At 31.5% G+C, this 21,616-nt stretch overlaps 1 protein-coding gene across 1 annotated transcript in view; it reads right to left on the bottom strand.

Annotated features, from left to right (window-relative positions):
• LOC145323670 (neo-calmodulin-like) overlaps positions 1–20,695 on the bottom strand; it is a 54,913-nt gene extending 34,218 nt beyond the window's left edge. Inside the window, exons 1-7 of the mRNA XM_080166113.1 lie at positions 20,662–20,695; positions 19,921–19,954; positions 16,390–16,458; positions 14,148–14,189; positions 12,331–12,384; positions 10,853–10,912; positions 6,322–6,380 (exon numbers count right to left, since the gene is read on the bottom strand). Coding sequence (XP_080022239.1) covers positions 6,322–6,380; positions 10,853–10,912; positions 12,331–12,384; positions 14,148–14,189; positions 16,390–16,458; positions 19,921–19,954; positions 20,662–20,693 — 350 coding nt within the window. The 5' untranslated portion in view covers positions 20,694–20,695. The remainder of the gene's footprint in view (positions 1–6,321; positions 6,381–10,852; positions 10,913–12,330; positions 12,385–14,147; positions 14,190–16,389; positions 16,459–19,920; positions 19,955–20,661) is intronic.
• Positions 20,696–21,616: the final 921 nt, after the last annotated feature.

The raw sequence follows: 21,616 nt of genomic DNA, 5'->3' as shown, positions 1-21,616 counted from the left end.
TAACGCGTTATAAATTTCAGAAAGAGATATATTTCCATCTACCATTGTAGCTACGCTATCATATACTTCTCCTGTTGTGCATCTTAGGAGTGTTTCTTTAAATGTATGCTCAGATAATTTACATTGAGCTTGTGCCGCATTCATATTTCTCAAAAATTCTACAACGGAAGGAGTGCCAAAACCGCTAAATTTATGTCTAGTAGGAAAAGTGTGATTGATTAGACCTATCTTTTCATCAGAAATAACTGAAATAGAATTGCAATCAAAACTTGGGGGGAAAATTGTTTCAGCATGATTGATATAGTTACTAAAAGTTTTTTCTCTAACATGTTTCTGTAAGGCCTCATTAACACGTTGTTCTACTAAGTCTTCAATCTTACCCACTCTCCTATTGACATTATCATTAATACTAGTTTCTAAGTCCTTTAAATGTTCATTAAAATCATTAACAGTTTCATCTACTGATTTACCTTTAGGTAGATTTGTTTTCTTATTCAAATCATTTATTTGAGCAGTTAATTCAAGCAATATACGGCCTAAGTTATTATCAATAGTATTATTAAACTTAATATCTTGCTTTAGTATCTCAACAGTATCATTCATATCATTGACTAAGTCTATGTCTTCTGCATTTCTAGACATAACTCTTTCAGTAATATTAAACTCAGGGCTAGTTTCATCTTCTACTAAATCCTGAGAAGAGATTGGTAAACTTTCTAAGTCCCCTTGTCCATCGGACTTAATAAGACTTGACATATTTCTCAAATAGTCAATATCTTTTTCCCTACTTTTACTACGTTTTCTTAGTGATTTCATTTTGAATAAGTATAAAAAGATCCTTAATAGATGTTAAGATATGACTGACTAAAACCACTATTGGTTTAAAAATTGTAGGGTCAAAAATTAATAAAGTAATAAAAAATATAGATGTTAATGAAATTATTAAACTTGAGATACAAAAATAAAAATTAATTTTGCTGGCTAAAATTTCTTTTTAATTAAACTTGAGATACTAAATTTTAAACTTGAGATTTTAAAATTTGAGATACAATTATAGAAGTTAGTCTAACTGATATAAAACTTCTTATTAAAGCTTATTAAAGAAGCTAGTCTAGTTGATATAAAACTTCTTAAAGGATTCCTCCCAATTTTTCTTTGGTACAATAATGCAAAAAGAAACCTTTACTCAAAACTTGCTGCAGACTTATTATACAAATGTAAAATTACTCTAACTGATATCAGAACTTATTTTAAGATTCCTCCCAAAAATTTTTTTTTTGGTACAATAATGCAAAAAGAATCTATCTCTAAACTTGCGGACTTAAAAATGGAAATATATAAAATTTTTATAATTGATATAAAACTTATTAGAAGATTCTTCCCAAAAATTTCTTTTGGTACAGTAATGCAAAAAGAATCTATCTACACTCCTTTTTATTTATCTTACCACCTGTCTGGTACTTATGATGAAGCAAAGAATATATCTCTTGTAGAAGTGAATCAAGCAATAATTTTTCAGATATATTCTTACCAATTTCTAAAAAAAATAAAAGTTAATGCAGAGACTTCACTCTAATTTAATTTGTATGTTCTTACAAATTAACTTATTCACTATTGAAAAATTATATATGTAAAATTTTCACTTCACTTTTTAGTTATATTACTTTGCACTTGCACTTATAACCTTCTGAATCTCTGTATAATGTAAAACCTGTTCAGCTTTAGTTTTTTTTTGATGTAAAAAACAAACTAATATGCACCCCCCTCTACACCAAAAAAAAATATTGAACAACCCGATGTTGCACCAAATGATATGTTTTCTCCCAATTCTAATAAAACGTGCCAAGTTTCAGAACAAAAAGAGAATACCAACCAAGTTGAAGCCAATCTCCAACTCATATGACAAAGCATAAACTTAGCTACCAATCCGAATAAGTTAAACGCAATATTGTCAAAGTTTACAACATTTAGCTGGTTAGACTAAATTGATTCAAGTGATAGATGTGATAAACAATTCAACTTTGCCAAAGAAAAAGCAGTTCAATTCAATACTTTAAACTTAGATTAAAATTATGTTATGAAGTACTTATAAGCTATAATTTGCAGGAATATTAAATAAAGCTAGATTTTCCAAGAATAAATAAATAAAGATTTATCCAATGCTTAATTAAACTCTAGCAAGCTACCAGGTGTATTTAGCTTTTCTTATAACAATAGAAACTCAGAGTAAACTGCATAGCCGGCTTATACAAGTACAACTTGATGCGCTACCGTACCCTTACTCCTAGAATCCAAGCTATTAAGCTACAGAGCTGTACTAATCAGTGTCCCAAAATCTAATTCAGCATGTATTATACAACTTAATATTTCTTATCAAGCATCCTTAAAGAGAGGTACAACTATAGAGGTTCCCATGTTCCGGTGTGCTCTAGGGCCTCTAGAGTGTCAACCGGTGCGAGTGTCCCCCTAGGGCCGCGACCAATGGCCACAAATATACTAGCATTCTCTAGGGCCTCTAGAGTGTCATCTAGTTGCAATTGCTTGTACACAAGGTTCTCAATTGCATTTGTGTCGTGCGTTTCAGTCCCTAAAGCTCCAAACGCCTACAGATAGCTGTCCTTTAATCTCTAGTAATTTTGCAAAACTTAAAATATTTGTATCTACTATATATGTAATTGCTAACCACGTTGATTCCTAACCCTCAACTAAGAATGATTCTATTTTTGCACGTGAATAATTCCTAATCAAGTTGGAGGAAAGAACTCCACTCTTTACTAACGTTTTCCAAAGGTACTAGGGCTTTCTAACAAGCTTTGATATTAGCAACTACTTTGAATTTCTAAATAAAAGGAATCATCAAAGTGTTTTTGAAGTTACTTTATATTTAGACAATATAGTAGCAATAAAGGTACTAAGAAAGAGAGGGAATGTCTGATTGAGCCAATAGGAGAATCGCATCGGAATTTACATTGGATCTCATTGGTTGAAATTATGTACACATTTTCCTACGAAGGCATGTTTTTTTTCATTTCATACATACATAAAAGTCAGCTGTTAACAGTATATTTTCTTAGTAGAAAGCTTTGCGGAATCAGAATTAATTGCCCAAAAATTTCGTTTACAATTTGAAAGCTTGAAACAAAGTTGGATTCTTAAAAAAAAAGTTAGGCTGGCAACTCGCTGGTGAGGCAAAATTATTTTTGTGCAAAATCCTCCAAAATCGAATAAAAAAATTTACAAAAATGAAATAAAATCTTAAGAGGGTTATTAACATATGATTTTGTTTAATTTTTGTAGATTTTTAATGTGCTTTTGGATGATTTTTCACAAAAATAATTTTGCCTCACTATCGAATAGCGAGTCTATCATTTTTTAAGAATCCACATCAGCTTGAGTCGAAAGTAAACAATACTTTTGTCTGCTAGGAATGTTCTCTCTTAGATTTGACGAAAAAAGGGTTCAGAATATTCTTCTACTCTTCTATTTCTATTATAGTAGCAAAGGTCCTTTAATAAGTTGTACATGTAGACTATCATAACCTAATGAATATCAACTATATACATAATCACTAATCACGCTATTCCCTCCGCAGGAATAACTCCGCTCTTTACTAATCGCTTCCAAAGGTACTAGGACTTTCTAACAAGCTTTAAATTAGTAATTATTTTGCTTTCTAAGAAAAAGTCTATTAGATAAAGAATATTTAAATAATAAACATTTACCAAGATAATATAGAGGCAAAGGTCCTTTAGTAATTTATGATATGCTTATAAGTTAAGTTTTAAATTAGTTTTACTTTTACTCTTAAACTGCTCAAGTAATGGCAAAATTAATACAAAGACCTAAGTGTTGTAAACACTTCCACGCGAGGATCTCCTATTATTTATTAACTTTTGTGCAATAAAGAACTGTTGTCTCACAACTTTAAGTTCAAATTATTCAATATATACCAAAGTGAAAAATGTACTAAGTGTTTATTGTTTATACTTTATTGTTGATTAAATGTGAATATCATAGTTTAGTATTGTATTCTAACATAAGTATAATAATGTTTTTTAAGTTATTTTCAATTATTTTATATAAGGTTAAATATGTTTTATGACAGTTAAAACATATCTTTGGATTTGCAAAGTGTAAACCATAAGTTCTTAATAAGAAAGTAAACTTTAAACTTATAATATTTGATTCTTTAAGATTTTCTTTACACTTGACATGTAATTGTTTGTTATCCAAATACTTTGAAAAATAATCATCAAACTTCATTATGTTTTGTAAATTTACAAGTCCAAAGATATAATAGTTAAACTTAGATAAATTTGCTAAAGATGGATTTTTTTTAAGCAGCATAAGTATATGATTTTTCAGAACTTAGACTATTTCTCTAGTTTTGAGCTTCATTTGATTTTTACAAGTCCCAACAGGGAACTTGTAAAATTTCTATAAATCTCAATAAGAGTAAAACAGAAATTAAGATAAATGAAAAATTGATACACATAAAAATAAACACCATTCTTATCAAAACTAACAGAATGGTTAAGAAAAGAGATAGTATACAGATAAACACATTAGATAGGTTAAACATTAAGAGATACAGAGGTTAAATAAAAGGTTACGAGTGAATGAGTGTGCAAGGCTCATTAAAAACCAAATACTTTGCTGCTCTATTTATACTGAGATCTTAGAATGTTCTAGAATTTAGTTAATGGCATAATCTGATGCAATCCTAGCTTTTTTGTGCAATAAAAAGTATAACAAAAACTTCTACATCAGTTTTTGTCATATAATAAAGAAGATTCTGGAAACTTACACATGATGCAATATTAGCTGTTTGTGTATTAAAAAGCATAATAAAAACTTCTACATCAGTTTTTGTCATATAATAAAGAAGATTCTGGAAACTTACACATGATGCAATATTAGCTTTTTATGTATGACAAAAACTTATTCATTGGTTTTAGCTTGTATGATTAAAGTGTTTCTAAGAACATTCTAGTATCTATATACAATTACATAATACAAAATAATGATGAAATTATTGAATCACAGTAAATAACTATACTCTTGTTTCCTACAAAAAGTCTAGAATATTCTAGATATAAAACACAATTATATAACTTTGAATTGTTGTGCAATCCTAGTTTTTGCTTTTGTAAAATTGTAGCAAAAACTGCACTCTCTGTGGGAAACTCAAAATATACTAATACTTGGTTTTTTTTTATTTATTTTAAAACTACAATTCTTTTTATGTTTTTTTTTTAGAACTTTTTTTTTTAATTTACTGGACGTTAGTCAAATTGATTTTTTTGTGTATTTTTTAATAAAAGTAAATCAGATTTGGAGTCATGCCATATAATATTAGAACAATTGACAAATACACATTTATTGAAAGTGGTCACAGCCCCCCCCCCCCCTTCCCATATATTATTATATAGTGATAAGTCGTCTATGGAATCATTAATTCATGATCAAATCAAAAGGGCAACTTTATCAGAATAACAAAAAATCTGCATTTTTAAAATAATGATTACTAAAGAGCTTTTTATTATGCCTTATCTTTAAAAGAATCTTCATAAAATGCTTTTGAATAAAGGGGTAATGTTGCTTAACTTTTTTAATTATGGATTTTGCCGAACAATTTTGCTAGTGTTTCGTGCTAGAGAAACATTTTTCAGATACTCGCAGCTAAAAATTTACCTAGCTATAAAGTAAATTGTTTATTGTAGTTTGCTTAATAGCTAAATCATTGAAGTTTTTTAATAAAAGGTTTAAACCAAGGATGGAAACATCCATAAAAGCGAATCTCTGGAACGGTAGGACAAACAAACAATTATACTTGTAGAGTGTCAGAACCAAATAAACAGAATATAAATGCATGAGTCTAAACAAATTTATAAGTAATTTTTTGTAAAACTGCTTAAATACAGGATTTTGTTTAAGGACATACTTACATTTTTAGGACTTAATTGTACAGATGCTTCGCTTATAAAAAATTATACTTTGATGTATTGAAAATTATTATTCCAAAAATCAAATGAATGGGATAATTATAGCTTATAAAAAAAATTGTTGTTAAAAAAGTTAAAAATCAACATGTTTAAAATGAAAGTACGGAGATTCTGGTACGATTATAGAGTTCCTTTTAAAAAGATAGATTGATAGGGTTAAATAGATAGTATTAGTCTATTAGAGATACTTACTTAATTTCTTCTGCAGGTATACATCTCTCCCCATCTTTACTAAACATTCGGAAACAGGGGGGGGGGGGGGGGGGTGTATAGGCCCACTGCTCCAGAATAGAATTAAATGAATAGAGATACTTACTTAATTTCTTCTGCAGGTATACATCCCTCCTCATCTTTACTAAACACTCGAAAACATTCCTGAAACATTTTTTGATGCAATTAATATTTTCAACGTAAGAAAATCTTTCACAGGCAACAAATATCAACAAATAACTCACCTAACAAAATTTAGGGAGGTGGATACACCCCCTACACAGCTCAGGGGTGTGTTAAATTTTTAAAAATTCACACACGGCTTAAAATTAAAGGGGTTTTAAAAAAATTAATAATCAAATTAAAAAGGCTTTGACGTGAATCCTAGTTCTATCCACCTTCCCCCCCCACTGCAGGCAAAATCGAGTGCACGTCAATAATCCAATAAGAATTTTTATAGTTATTTATCTCACCTTATTATAAAAAAAATTCGTGGATATTAAAATGAAAAATTATAAGGTTAAATCAGTTTTGTTATCCCCGAGGGGCCTATGGCCCGGAGTAACAAAGATGGTATTGATTTTATGATTTACATATTATCATCATAGAAGATTGTCTGTAAAACGATGTTATATATGATTTTTCAGCATGGCTGAGAACATGTTTTAATCCAGCGTATATTAATCAGTTTCAAAGCCATACTGGAATAGCTATTTCAATGAAGAGTTTTAAATTAAAACACAAGCCATTTTGTTATACTGGTAAAAAAAAGCTGTTCTGACGACCTACAACAGACCCTAATTATAGAAAAGCTCACTGTTTGAAAACATTATAAATATGATTATACATTTGTAATTTAGTAAAGTAGAAAATAGAAAGAGATAAATTAAGGAAAAAGATTCCTAAATAAAAAAATGGAGTTTTTTTCAGTAAAATAAAAATTTGTTATAAAACTAATGCTTGCGCCCCTAGTAATTAGAGGATCTGTATTCAAAGAGGTATAGAATAAGAAGAAAAATAGCCTAAAACAATCCCGAAACCTAAGTGAAGATATACTAAAAAGGAAGTCAATTAGTTTAGTAATTATTGATATCTTATGCTTCAAACAAAACAAAAAACAATTTATCTATGATACAAAGTAGCTTGATGTTTGTCCGTCTGTCTGTCCGTTCATCTGAAGCTTAAGATCTCGGCAAAAACTGAACCGATTCGATTCTACTCTTCAGGGAATATATCTACTGGTCTTGTGGTAATTTTAAGCTATTTTCTTCTGGGGTGTTACACTCACAACTCACCCCCCCCCCCCATCAAAAAAATGCTTCCAGTTTTTATGTACCTAAATTTTTTTCTTTCATTTTTTTAGGTATTTTTTCAATTACCTCTTGGGGCACAGCCCCTAGACGCACCGCTAGTTTATATAATAGGATTATTTGATACGTATGAAAAATATTTTAAGAACAATTATCTTATATCCTAGATAAAACTATGAAGAATTAAGTGTCTTATTTTGTGACACTTACTATAGATTTATAACATTATAAATTTGATTAACTTAGCAAATGTAAGAGATAGATAGATAATACTATAGAACTATAGTATATTAGATTTTTTGAACCTAGTAAATATAAGAGTCAGATAGATAGATACTAATAGATTTGATGATACTATATATACATATATGGAGAGAGAGTGAGCGAGAGAGAGAGATAAAAAGATAGATGGATAGATAGATAGATAGATAGATAGAGAGAGAGAGAGAGAGAGAGAGAGTGTGTGAGAGAGAGAGAGAGAGAGAGAGAGAGAGAGAGAGAGAGAAAAGATACAGAGAAAGAGATGGAGGGAGAGAGATAGATAGATAGAGAGATAAAAAGATAGATAGATAGATAGAGAGAGAGATAAAAAGATAGATAGAGAGAGAGAAAGAGATAGAGAGAAAGAGAAAAAAAAAGATAAAAAGATACAGAGAAAGAGAGGGAGGGAGAGAGATAGATAGAGAGATAGATTTATAACATTATAAATTTGATTAACTTAGCAAATGTAAGAGTCAGATAGATAGATACTAATAGATTTGATAATACTATATATATATGGAGAGAGAGTGAGCGAGAGAGAGAGATTAAAAGATAGATATAGAGAGAGAGAAAAAAAGATACATAGAAGGAGATGGAGGGAGAGAGAGAGATAAAAAGATAGATAGATAGAGAGAGAGAGAGAGAGAGAGAGAGAGAGAGAGAAAGAGAGAAAAAGATAAAAAGATACAGAGAAAGAGAGGGAGGGAGAGAGAAAGAGTGAGAGAGAGAGAGAGAGAGAGAGAGAGAATGTGAGAAAGAAATAGATAGAAGAAAATTGGAGAGTAGAGAATAGAGACCACCATTACCGACAAACAGACCGACAGACACAAACACTTATTGTGGATCTTCGCTACTATAATGAATCGAAACAAAAGAATAAGAATAAGATTCTATAATTTTCTATCTGTATAAAAATCTGTAAAAAGAAAGAAAATGTTGTTAATTGCAAATTTTCTGACTCATTTGGTTCTAATGAGGTCTAATACAGTTATATATCTTTCTTAATTTATCAAAGCAAAGCTTCTCTTTAATATTTGTGTTGGTCTGTTCAGAATAATACAAATGGCAGAAGCTTTTTATAGTACCTAAAAAATGTAGCCAACTGGCCTACTATTGATCAATTTAAATGTATACTGGCCTACCATTGGTAATTTAGTCTGTGAATTGGCCATTCATTTGTATTGTATGACGTCATTTTTTATAGGCACTTTAAACAACTGCTTGCAGCTTTTGCTGCGTTTTTGTTATAGAAATATAGCTGCCACAAAGCCGCGTGGATGAAGAGTAGATTTGGTGGCTGCATTAAAATTTAGTTGCTGCGGCTTAGGATGGCATATACTAAATGTAGCTGCGGCTTTAACTTACTTTTTTCCCCTAGGAATCAAATATAATATGCGACTTATTTACGGTGCCATGCCCAGATTTTTTAAGCTCCTTATAATGCATATAAATAAATGACGTCTTACAATACAAATAACCAACGATAGGCCAATACATAGAATAAATTACCAATGGCAGGCCAGTTTACATTTTAATAGACCAATGGTAGGCCAGTCTGACGTCATAAAATACAAATGACCAATGATAGGCCAATACACAGACTAAATTACCAATGGCAGGCCAGTTTACATTTTGATAGACCAATTGTAGGCCAGTATGACGTCATACAATGCAATTAACCAACGATAGGCCAATACATAGAATAAATTACCAATGGCAGTCCAGTTTACATTTTAATAGACCAATGGTAGGCCAGTCTGACGTCATACATTACAAATGACCAAAAATAGGCCAATACACAGACTAAATTACCAATGGCAGGCCAATTTACATTTTAATATACCTAAGTTAGGCCAGAATGACGTCATTTTTATAAACACTATAAAAAGCTTCCTGATTTTTAGATTAATTCTTTGAGCTTCGCTTTCATGGATGTTTTTATCCTGTCATATTTTCTATATTAATAAAGTTTTATAACAAGTTGGAACCAAATTAATTTGATTTTCAGAGAAACTTAAGAAATTATATGGTTATAAAACTAAATGCTTATAACAGTTATACACTCTTAGATATAAAAGAAGTTAAAGAATTTATCATCCCCCACCCCTCTTTAAATCTTTTTTTATAAATGTTTTAAAATTTAAGTTGGTGGGCCTCCTCCACCATCCCTCCCCCCCCCCCCCTTTGTTTTAGGTACGAAATTAATACAACCAAAATAAGTATTTAAATGAGAAAAATCAGCCAATGCAAAGTTCGGCATCTGAACCTTAAAGTTTGTGTGGGAAGATAATTGCATTGATAATATATGAATACTTTTAACCTTTACTTTATTCTTTACTTTAAACCAGTGACGCAGCCAAGGACGTTCAAGGGGGGGGGGGGGTAAAGTGGTGATTTCCCCCCCCCCCCCCCATAAAAAAAAAATTGCTCATTTTTACTACTAAATATTTCATAATTAGGTAGGTTTATTACATTATTAAATTATCCCCCCAAAAATTTAACCCGGAGGTAAATTTGGGGGGGGGGCAACAGATTTCAGGGGGGTAATTACCCCTCCAAGCAAATTTTACCCCCAGGGTTAAAATTTTTGAGGGGGCAAAAAAAATTTTACTCCCCCCCCCCCCCCAAATAAAAAAGCTTGGACTCCCCTGGACGCAGCTGCTAAATCAATTTCCATGCAACAGATGACTGTCAATATTTGATCCGCAATCAAGCCGCAATCCGTATAAACTAATGTTTAATACTTTAATATTCAGCCACACTGCCCCACCTGCCCAACAAAACTGGAATTAATCATTTTTTTCTAATTTTATTAACCACGGAAAACAGTTTATAATACGTTGATATAAATAAAGAGGAAAAGGAAATAAATTAGGGAAGCTTATCATAGGTCCCAGGATGGTTTTAGGCTAACTATTTTTTAGATTTCAGCCTTGGAGTGTTTTTTGGCTATATTTCTGTCCTCTCTTTAAATCCTTTTCAATACAGAACCTATGGATGCTAGGGGAACAACCGCTAGTAAAATACAAACAAACATCCTATTGCTTTAAAATGAAAGCGTATTACCTTGTATCCTAATTCTAAGTCAATATCTCTGGCTCTATCCTCTAGGATTTTACAGAAAACCTAAAATAAATCAAAACATAATGTACGGTTTTATAGACAGTTGTCCGCCTAGCTGTAAATAATGTGCTTTTAAGTTATGCAACAAGAGAATGCAGATTTTATTTACGTTTTGTCGACAATTTTTATAAAAAAAACACATAAAATCGCATATCCAAAACAAAAACAACCCCCCCCCCCCCTTCCATATTTTGAAACAAACTAATAAAAGGGGTTAGTTTTTGTTTGTTTGTTTTTTAATTTAGGCAAGATTAGGTTATATTAAACTGGGTACTGGGGAAGCCCACAGTGTTAGGGAAACGCTGGTACAGGCCCTGAAGGATTTAGGCCCCTGCAGTAGTCAGTAATAGAACTAATAAAATGATATTTCATGGATTATAACCGGTTTAATTTCGGTGGAAAAAATTTATTATCCAAAGGAAATTAATTGCTTTAAAAATATTTGAAAAAAGATTTATTTCTATTCTATTTACATCTCCCAGTACCCTAGACCATATAAAAGTGTCGAAAAATGGTCTTTAAAACTGAATTGATATAGGAAAAACAGTTAAGTTTCATAGAAAGTTAACTTTAACAGAAATGGATTTAGTTTATTAATAACAAGGACAATTATGTTCTAAATTAGTAAATTGTATTTGTATCATCAGAACAATAAAATGTAATACAGTTAATATCCTAAAAAGCTTTTTAATAGACTCAATAAAAAAAATGTTTTGATCCCAATGAGTTAAAATAGCAAATCTTTAGCAACAAATAATTGTTTCTCTTTAAGTAAGTTTTGATGTACACAATTTGTATGGCTTCCTTTGAACATTTAGGTCTTTTATTCCTCTTAACACTACTTAATGAATAGGCTGCGACTTTCCCCCAACTCTTACTATTGATGAGCTTAACAATATAACATCGTGTACCATTTTTAACGTCTGTAGTATGATAATACCGCGGATTAATTTTACTCTTTCTCCCTATAAATTATCTTGATATATTAAATCCGTGTCAATGGCTTTGTCTCCCATTCCGAGTGTTATAAACGATAAAAATGTCGCATTTAATTTAGATGAATTGACACTAACACAATTTATAACTTCTGACCAAGTATTTTGGGAAAATATGGAACATAAAACAAGGATGACAACATAAGTAAAAAACGAATGGCAGAACTGTGTTGGAGATCAGGGTGGAAGGGGATATTGGAAACTTTTATTGAAATTTTATTGGTTGATTCATTAAGTTCAGAGTCCAAACGTTTCAACCACTAATAGAAGGTTATTTTGTGTATCATTATAAGAGATGTACCTCAATTTATTGGCCATTGTCTTATCCTTTTATAACCCTGGTTGTATCTATATCTGAAAATCTAGGTAACCAGAACCATGGTGTATATTGTGTCCGAACGTTTCGACCACTATTTTTAAAATTACCTGAAAGTCTAGGTAACCAGAACCATCGTGTATATTGTTGATCAAATCAGATACCTGTAGAACAATAAATCTATAAATATAGATGTATAACCAGACAACTACCTGGATCCCTCTGTTGGGAACCTTTTTCGTCTGTTAGCAGATTGCTTTTTGCTCTTTTGTAGCAACTTGGCTGTGTTAATATTCCCGACGCTATTGGTTGATTTTCAAATTGAAAGTCGGAACTGGGTCCTTTAGGTGAGGACATACCGTTACTTAAATCTTTCCCCCTCTATTGTTTTACTCTAATTGCGTAAAACACAATTGAAATAAGGTTTATTTCAGTTATAGAATATAAAAACAAGGATGACAACATCCATAAAAGCGAAGCTCTGAAACGGTAGGACAAACGGACATTAACACTTGTATAATGTCAGAACTGAATAATCAGAATGCGAATGTATAAGAGTCAAAGCAAAATTGTAAGTAAATTTGTTGAAAAACTGCTTGATATAGGATAATGATTATGGACATACTTACTTTTTTAGGACTTGATTATAGAGTTGCTTCGCTTATAATATTGTACTTTGTTGTCCCAGGAATCAGTATACCAAAAATCAGACCAATCGGATAATTAGGTCACATACAAATTTGTTGTTAAAAATGTAAAAAAAATCAACATGTTTAAAATGGACGTACGGACAATCTGGTAATGATTATAGAGTTGCTACGCTTTCTAACTCGTACCTAACTATTACAGGAATCACCATGCAAAATTTGAAATCGATAGGACAATTCTAACATGCCTAAATTAACGAAAAAAGCTATTTAAAAAAGTAAAAAAATCAACATGTTTAAAATGGACGTACGGACATTTTGGTAATGATTATAGAGTTGCTACGCTTTTTAAATCGTACCTAACTACTAAAGGAAGCACCATGCAAAATTTGAAATCGATAGGACAATTCTAACATGTCTAAATTAACGAAAAAAGCTATCCGTGACGGACGTACGGACGGACCGACCCTAATTATAGAAAAGCTTCGCTTTTAAAAATATTCTTGTTGTATTTGCAATTTTCTAACCGTACATGTCTTAACTTATATATTAATAAGATTCTATCCAAGTATTTGAACACAGTAATAGTGTCTGACTGATTATGACGTAACAAAAAAAATTAGCCAATGAGAGGCCGTTATTGACCAATGGTAAAATTTATAGTGGCCTCTCATTGGCTATTTTTTTTTGTTACGACATAATCAGTCAGACCCTATTACTGTGTTCCAAGTATTTTTTTAAAGCGAAACTTTTTTTGTAATTAATGTCGGCCTGTCCATCTGTACTCCTATCCTAGCGTAACAGATAGCTCTAATCGTTAATTTAGAATGGTCCAATCACTTACAAACTCGGCATGATGACTCCTGTAATAGTTAGGTAAAATGTAAGAGCGTAGCAACTCTATTATCCAAACCCAAAAAGGTAACAAATACATTTTAAAGAGGAAATACAAACTTTCCCGATTTTGTATAATTTTTGAGGAACACGACGTCCAGTGACGTCATATTTTTCTTTCCCGAAAAAGGGAAGGGGGGAAGAAAAAAAGAGATGGGAGAAAAGGGGGTTTTCCCCATCTCTTTTGAAGAGATTTTCTTCCCTCCTTCCCTTTTTCGGGAAAGAAAAATATGACGTCGCTGGGCGTCGTGTTCCTCAAAAATTATACAAAATCGGGAAAGTTTGTATTTCCTCCATTTTAAATATGTTTATTTTTTTTATTTTTGATGAATTAAAACAGCATACTTTTTTGTAATATATAATTGAATGTTGACCAAATAATTTACCTCTATGTCTGTGGGATTTTGTCCTGCTCTTCGCATTGCAGACTAAAAATATAAAAGTACAGGGTGAGTCAGAAAAAACTGAGTTTTTCGATTTTCAGAAACAACCAGAAGGAATACAGAAAAAATAATTATATATCCTTGTTCTCTGTACAAAAGCACATCAAACTTGTAAAAGGTGTTTTTCATTATCTCTAAAAATGCGGCCTCTATGATAGGTGTATGGTATCAAAAAATGCCTTGTGTGAAAAATGTTGATTAAGAAAAATTAAAATAACTCATCTATTTTGTATAAAAAAATCTTAAAATTTCAATAATTATTTAGAAAAAGGTCTAAGAAAAGTACTTTAATGAGTTTTAAAGGTGAAATGCTTTTTGGCTCCTCACACAAGCATTTTTAGAATACTGCAATTTGTCATTTTTTCATATTTCTTGATTGTGATGCATGTGGTTTAAAAGAATGTTATATAATAACGTAGCTCATAGTAAAAAGAAAAAATAAGCTTTTTATTTGACAAAAAAATCTCTTAAGATAAAAAAGTTATCAAGGTTTGAATTTTTAAAATAAAAATGCCTTTTAGAAACCCCACCCTATTTAAGTGAAGTTATTATAATGGATTATAACACACAAGTATAATTTGTCAAAAGGGGGCGGAGATTTTGGAGATTAAATCCAGTCTTGCACCAAATATAGAGGAAATTCAGGGGGAGGAATTTGGGTAACAAGATGAAATATTTCCGGTCATGAGCTAGTTTTCTGGTCATGGGGTATTAAATCTTAATAGATTACAACAAAACGTTTGATTTATAATGCGATAATTTAATTTAAATAAATTATATTTTTAAAATGTTAAATATTTACAATTTGTTGAATAAAAATTCTAATAATCAAAAAATATGTTTGTTTATCTTTTTAGAATGGTAGACCTTTTTTATTATAAAGAAATCTACCTAAAAAGTACAAAATAATGGCCGAAAAAGTCATCACACACACTTTTTGAAATCTTTATGCTCTAAAAAGCGCTGTTGTTTTCAGAGATATTCAAAAACACCTTTTCTAAGTTTAATGTATATTTTTATAGAGAACAAGAACCTATAATTGTTTTATTGCGTAGCAATATATAGAGTCAATATAAGAAGGTTTAAAAGTGGTTATTCCTTTAAAAAAATAGGCACATTGTTAGTTTTTCTATTTATCTAATTTGGTGCGCTTCGCTATTATAGATATAATTATACTTGATGATTCTATAAGCAATGAAATACAATATTTATTTCTTCTACTCTCTCTTTCTCTCTCTCTATAATATCGATGATTTTATAGGCAAAACTTTTATATAATTATGGTAAGTCAGTACGTTAGTTTGTACGTCCGGACTTATGTAAGAGATTTCTATATCCTGTACAATTAAGAAAGCACAAATCTACAATCATTACCAGAAAGTCCATATGTTTATTTTGAACATTTTTATCTTAATACTTAATATACTACATATTATTATCATATATACTTGAATTTTATATATAGATTCCTAGGACCATTAGGTATTATATTATAAGGAAAGCATCTCTATAATCAATTGTTAAAATTCAAGTAGGTCAATATAGTGCATCCTGTAATTTAATTACTTTAGGATAAGTTTTTTAAAAAGATTGTAATTTATATTTGCTAATGTTCGTTTGTTTGTCTTTTCTGACTGATTTGTAAAATTTAGCTTTTATGGTTGTTGTCATCCTTGTTTTATTGGCTAGACGAGTAACTTGCCAAAACTGCATCAAATATTTTATAATTGTTTGTCAACAATTTCATTACATTTTTCCTCTTTTAAGACAAAAATATAATTTTTTAACATTTTAAGTAATTTAAAATCACTTTTTGATTGGCCAACTACATTTCATTTTGTTTTTAAATACAATTTAACTCTTTTGTTTTGATGGCTTTTTCAAAAGATATAGCCTCTAGTGACTTTGCCAAACTTGTCGTGGTTTCACCCCCCCCCCTTATCCCACCCCCCCCCCCTCTACAAAAAAAATATATTCTAGTCTCTTAGGAGTGGGGGCATTTTTTCTCGGGACTAGGGGGGAGAGGGGCTCCGCAAATGCAAAACTTTGCTTAGAATTCTTAAATCAAAATGAGATCTTATCTGGCATACATATACACAGACAGATAAACATTTATCCTGTTACTTTAGCATATAGTATAATTAACTACAAAAAAAATGATTAGATAGAATAGACAACCACTTACCTGTAGAGAACTGTAAGGTATTTGTCCATTGTGACTCCAATCAAAACTATCAAACGCCTGTTTGTATGCCTAAACAAGGATATCTCCAATCAAAACTATTAAATGCCTAAACAAGGATAGCTCCAATCAAAACTATTAAATGCCTGTTTGTATGCCTAAACAAGGATATCTCCAATCAAAACTATCAAACGCCTGTTTGTATGCCTAAACAAGGATATCTCCAATCAAAACTGTTAAATGCCTGTTTGTATGCCTAAACAAGGATATCTCCAATCAAAACTATTAAATGCCTGTTAGTATGCCTAAACATGGATAGCTCCAATCAAAACTATTAAATGCCTGTTTGTATGCCTAAACAAGGATATCTCCAATCAAAACTATTAAATGCCTGTTTGTATGCCTAAACAAGGATATCTCCAATCAAAACTATGAAATGCCTGTTTGTATGCCTAAACAAGGATATCTCCAATCAAAACTATGAAATGCCTGTTTGTATGCCTAAACAAGGATATCTCCAATCAAAACTATTAAACGCCTGTTTGTATGCCTAAACAAGGATATCTTCAATCAAAACTATTAAATGCCTGTTTGTATGCCTAAACAAGGAAAGCTCCAATCAAAACTATTAAATGCCTGTTAGTATGCCTAAACAAGGATAGCTCCAATCAAAACTATCAAATGCCTGTTTGTATGCCTAAACAAGGATATCTCCAATCAAAACTGTTAAACGCCTGTTTGTATGCCTAAACAAGGATATCTCCAATCAAAACTAATCTATGGTCATTTATGAAATACATACTTTGACGTACTAGTGGCCTGACAATAAATACCTGGTTTTTAGAGAAGCTTCGCTATTAAATAAAAATACTATACAATTGAACAGCTTGGCATATCTGATCCATTTGAAACCATGGGATTGCAGATTTAAAAGCTTTTTCAATTCAATTTTATAAAATGTATTTCATCTTGGTTTGAATAAAACAACAAACTTATTGTATCAGGAATTAGCAAATTTATTTATAAATTTGTGTTTCATCTTTATTACAAAACAAATTCTAGATTGCATCTAACTGTTACGGGAATCGTCTTGCCAATTTTCAAATCGATACAACAATTCTAACATGCCTAAATTAACTATAAGAGCTATCTAAAAAGTACGTATGAACCTACACTATTTAAAGAAAGTTTGGCTTTTAAATTTATTAGGCAACTAACTTTTTGACTATCACAAAGGATTATATTTATAATGCCATTATTAGAATAGTATTATTCTTTTGGATATAATCATTTATTTCTATTTTCTTAACATTTAGCTGATTTGAATAAATGTACTTTAAGATATACACTTGACTCTCTCTCTCTCAGTACTTCAAGTTCAAATGGTTTTTATAGATTTTATTGGCTAAATTTTAAAGAATTTTATGTCTTACACAAGGTTTAAGTTTTGTTAAAGGCTTTGAATTTTAAAATCATTCGAATGGACATAAAAGTTTTGACAATCTAAGCGAAAACAGTAAAGGTGTCTGACTATGACGTCAGAAAAAATTAACAATTAACCAATGAGAAGCCAGTATTAACAATGGTAAAATATATAGCGGCCTCTCATTGGTTAATTGTTAATTTTTTCTGACGTCATAGTCAGACACTTTTACTGTTTTCATCTAAGCGGATTTTTTTAAGGTAAGATTTGTTTTAATTTATTTTTGGAGATTTTAACACTTTCCTAACCAAGATAAGATAAATTTGAAGAAAAGCTCCCCACCCCCGCAATCCCCCCTCTTGTCTAAAACCTTTATTACATACTAGTGACTGTACCCCATGCAACAAGGGGTTCTATATTCGAAGGGATATGAAAGGGCAGAAAAAAAGCCTAAAAACCATACCCAGACTTATTTATGAAAATAAAATAGCCTGAAACCATCTAAGGACCTATAAGAAGTTTTACTGAAATGGAAAACCATATCAGTTCAGCGGTTAGCGAGATCCTTTGCTACACACAGAAAAACCTTACTACTTTATGTTATAGAAGTTGATTTTTAAAGTGAGGGGGAAGTACCTAATAGGTTGTTATGACCCCCTTATCAAGAAAACAGGGGTATAGTCTCTTTCGTGACAATGCGTGTTAAGGGGCGTTTCGTCATATTTTCACAGTAGCTTTTCTCCTGAGGGGCTCTAACCCTGCGGGGCAATCACCAAACCTAACTAAACCTAAACTAAAATAACCTATCAAAAGCAATGAAACGCCCTTTAATAGGCGTTGCCACGAGAGGGACTATACCCGAAAACAAAAGCAAGCCTACAATTTAGATTATAGCCATTTTAGGTTTGCATCCTTGCTTCTTTTTGTTCTTTTTTATTCAATAATGATTAATTAACGACAATAACTTAATTTTTCAAAGAAGGTATTTAATAAGGTACAGGGTGCGCCACATATCTAGGGACTTTTTTAAAACGGCCATAGCGTCAAAACTACTTGACCAATCAGGACGTTTGACCCCACTATAAAAAGCTTAGGTAATGACCTTTTAGCACAAAAAAATCTTTGGGCGAAGATGGGCTCCTACTCCGAGCTGGCCGCGCTTATGTTCAACAAGGCAGATTCGAAGTGCGCCGATGGTATAATCTGGATTCTCAACTAGGTCCCACTAAATCGGACCTCAGCCTATCTGTAGATGAGCTAGAGTTATGCAACTTGCTGGGGATACTGTTAGATACATAAGTAAGACACTAGAAAAGACTAGAGCTCTCTATCTAAAATGACTTGGCTGTAGTACTCCGGCAAAGTGAAACGTGACAGATTTAGAGATGTCAAAAATCGTGTAAAATCGTGAAAATTTCTCGTTTTTCGACGTCAGAGACCCATATCTAACCTAAAAACTCATTTTAGACTATGGGTTGCGCTGACAACCCTAGATGAATCTTCCTGCCATTTCCAAAAAGGTGTAGAATGTCATTCTAGCTCAACTGTGGTCCAAATAAGAGCCTCCGTAGCAAAGGGTAGCTTGAAAGTTGGCTGAATTTCGATCCTGCGGTTACTCACATTCCTAAGGAAATGGGGCCTCCCAGCAGCCCGATCTTAATTCAATGGACTTTTGGACCTTGGGCTACTTTGAAGCATGCACCAATAGACGTACCCATACCATAAAGACCTCCCTCATTGCCACTATCAAGGAGAACTTCGCCAGCTTGGACAGTTACATTCTGACCTTGGCCTGCCGGCGGTTGAGGAGGCGGGTAGAGGCGGTGATTGATGCTGGCGGCGATTTTATTTAATGATCTAATAGTCATATACCTAATTTGCTCCCCAGTTTTTAAAATTTAATAAAATCTTTAAAATTGACGATTTTATGTTCATTTGTTTACAATTTAGAAAAAGTCCCTAGATATGTGGCGCACCCTGTATATAATTATTATATTATATTATAATTATATTAAGGTATTATTTGATATTACATAATACATATGACATCTTCAAACAGACAGTTAGTGTAATAGCAGAGTAGCTGTACTTTATAAAAATTATAATTATACCTCTAGATCTTCTTTGGGAATCTTATACTGGGAACTAAAATTATATATAGTTATAAACCATGAAAAAATAAACAAACATATGAAGCATATTTTTAATGTATAATTGATTAAGGTTAGGAACTATATTGTATCTTTAATTTCAATAACTGTGTTTTTGCATATCCTTATACTAAAGTAACAGGATGTTTGTGTGTTTGTGTGTCTGTGTGTTTGTACCGAAGGATCTCGCAAACCGCTGAACCGATCGGGTTCTCCTTAACAGGGTAGATTCTACTGGGTCCCGGGAAGTTTTATAACTATTTTGGGGGAGGGTACTACCACCCTCCAAAGAGAAATGACAAAATAATCGAAAAAAATTTAATATTTGGAAGACTTCAAACTAACATAAAGAAACAAAAACATTTAAAGTGCCACTAGAGGCCTCTAGGGGCGTAGCCGCTAGTCTATAATACAAAGTAGATTAATGCCTGTCTTTCTGTCCGTCTGTCTGTACCCTGAATTTAATTTTGCTAAAGAGTAATTTTTAAAAGAAAAATTTTTTAATGATATCTCTAAAGCTTTAAGAAAGATTCTATATAGGAGGGAAACTTCCCTTTACCTCTTGCGGCTAAGCCCCTAGAGGCTAGTAGCGAAGCCGCTAGTTATTCTAAAAACTACATAAATGTTATTAGTTTGTTTTTGCTGCGCTACTTATTGAAATGACGAAACTTCTGTAAGGATGATTTTAATAATCGTTTTTACCTTAACGAAGGATACCGTCTTGCAAAACTCATTATTTTCTGAAAATATAATTCTTATTTTATATTTAAGTATGTTAGACTTAAGTAAGGCATTTGATGTAAATAGTTCCCTTTGATTTTGTTGTGTTTCTTAAAAGACCTCGTAAACGGCGAAACTAAATGCAAAACAATTTTTAATTGTAACGGTTTAATTTTTTAGGCTATTGGGTTAGAGGATGCGACCCCCTTCTCCCCCCAAATAAAAATAATCCAGAAGTGGCTAGGGGTTTAAGCAGTTAGTCTGTAAAAATTTTGTTCGTTGCTTAGTATTTTTCAATCCTTATAACAAACGTTTAGGTGTCATTTTTTTCTCAGGAATTTCAAAGGATAAGAAAATGGAAGATAAATTGATGTAAACAAAATTACCCCTTATGTAAATCAGGATTATATAAAAGTACTCAAAAGTTTGAACTCAACGAAAAACTTTGGGTACCAATTAGAGTCCCCATCCTCTATGCCTGATTTATGTGAAGCTTATCTGTTTACCCATGATTACCTCTTAATAACAATGCTATTTATTACTTTTGTGTAGTATGGTTAAAAACATACAAATCAAAAAATTTGATTCGGAAAAAATACAATAGGCTCTTCTTGTCGGTCTGTCAGTCGCATATATATACATTAATGATAAAAAAATAAATGAGAAGCGCTAGAAAGTTTCATATGTAACGTCATAAAAATATGTCTCTTTCTATCTCTTTTTTTAGGGGTTTGTTTTTCCATTTATTCTAGCGCTTCTAAAATGATCTAAATATTTTTGTGAATATAAATAACAATAAAATATTCTTTTTTTAGATCAATTATTTTGTAATAATTTAAGCCAAACGTCAAAGCAGGTTATTTTAGTTACTTTCAAAATTTTAAACCTTAGAAAAAAAATATGGTTTACAAAGATGTTACATCTCTAAACAGAAGAC

Source organism: Acartia tonsa, chromosome 7 (assembly GCF_053477335.1).
Source record: "Acartia tonsa isolate MP-2025a chromosome 7, ASM5347733v1, whole genome shotgun sequence".
Classification (NCBI taxonomy): domain Eukaryota; kingdom Metazoa; phylum Arthropoda; class Copepoda; order Calanoida; family Acartiidae; genus Acartia; species Acartia tonsa.
The sequence above is the reverse complement of the archived record's forward strand: the minus strand, read 5'-3'. Positions and strand labels throughout refer to the sequence as shown.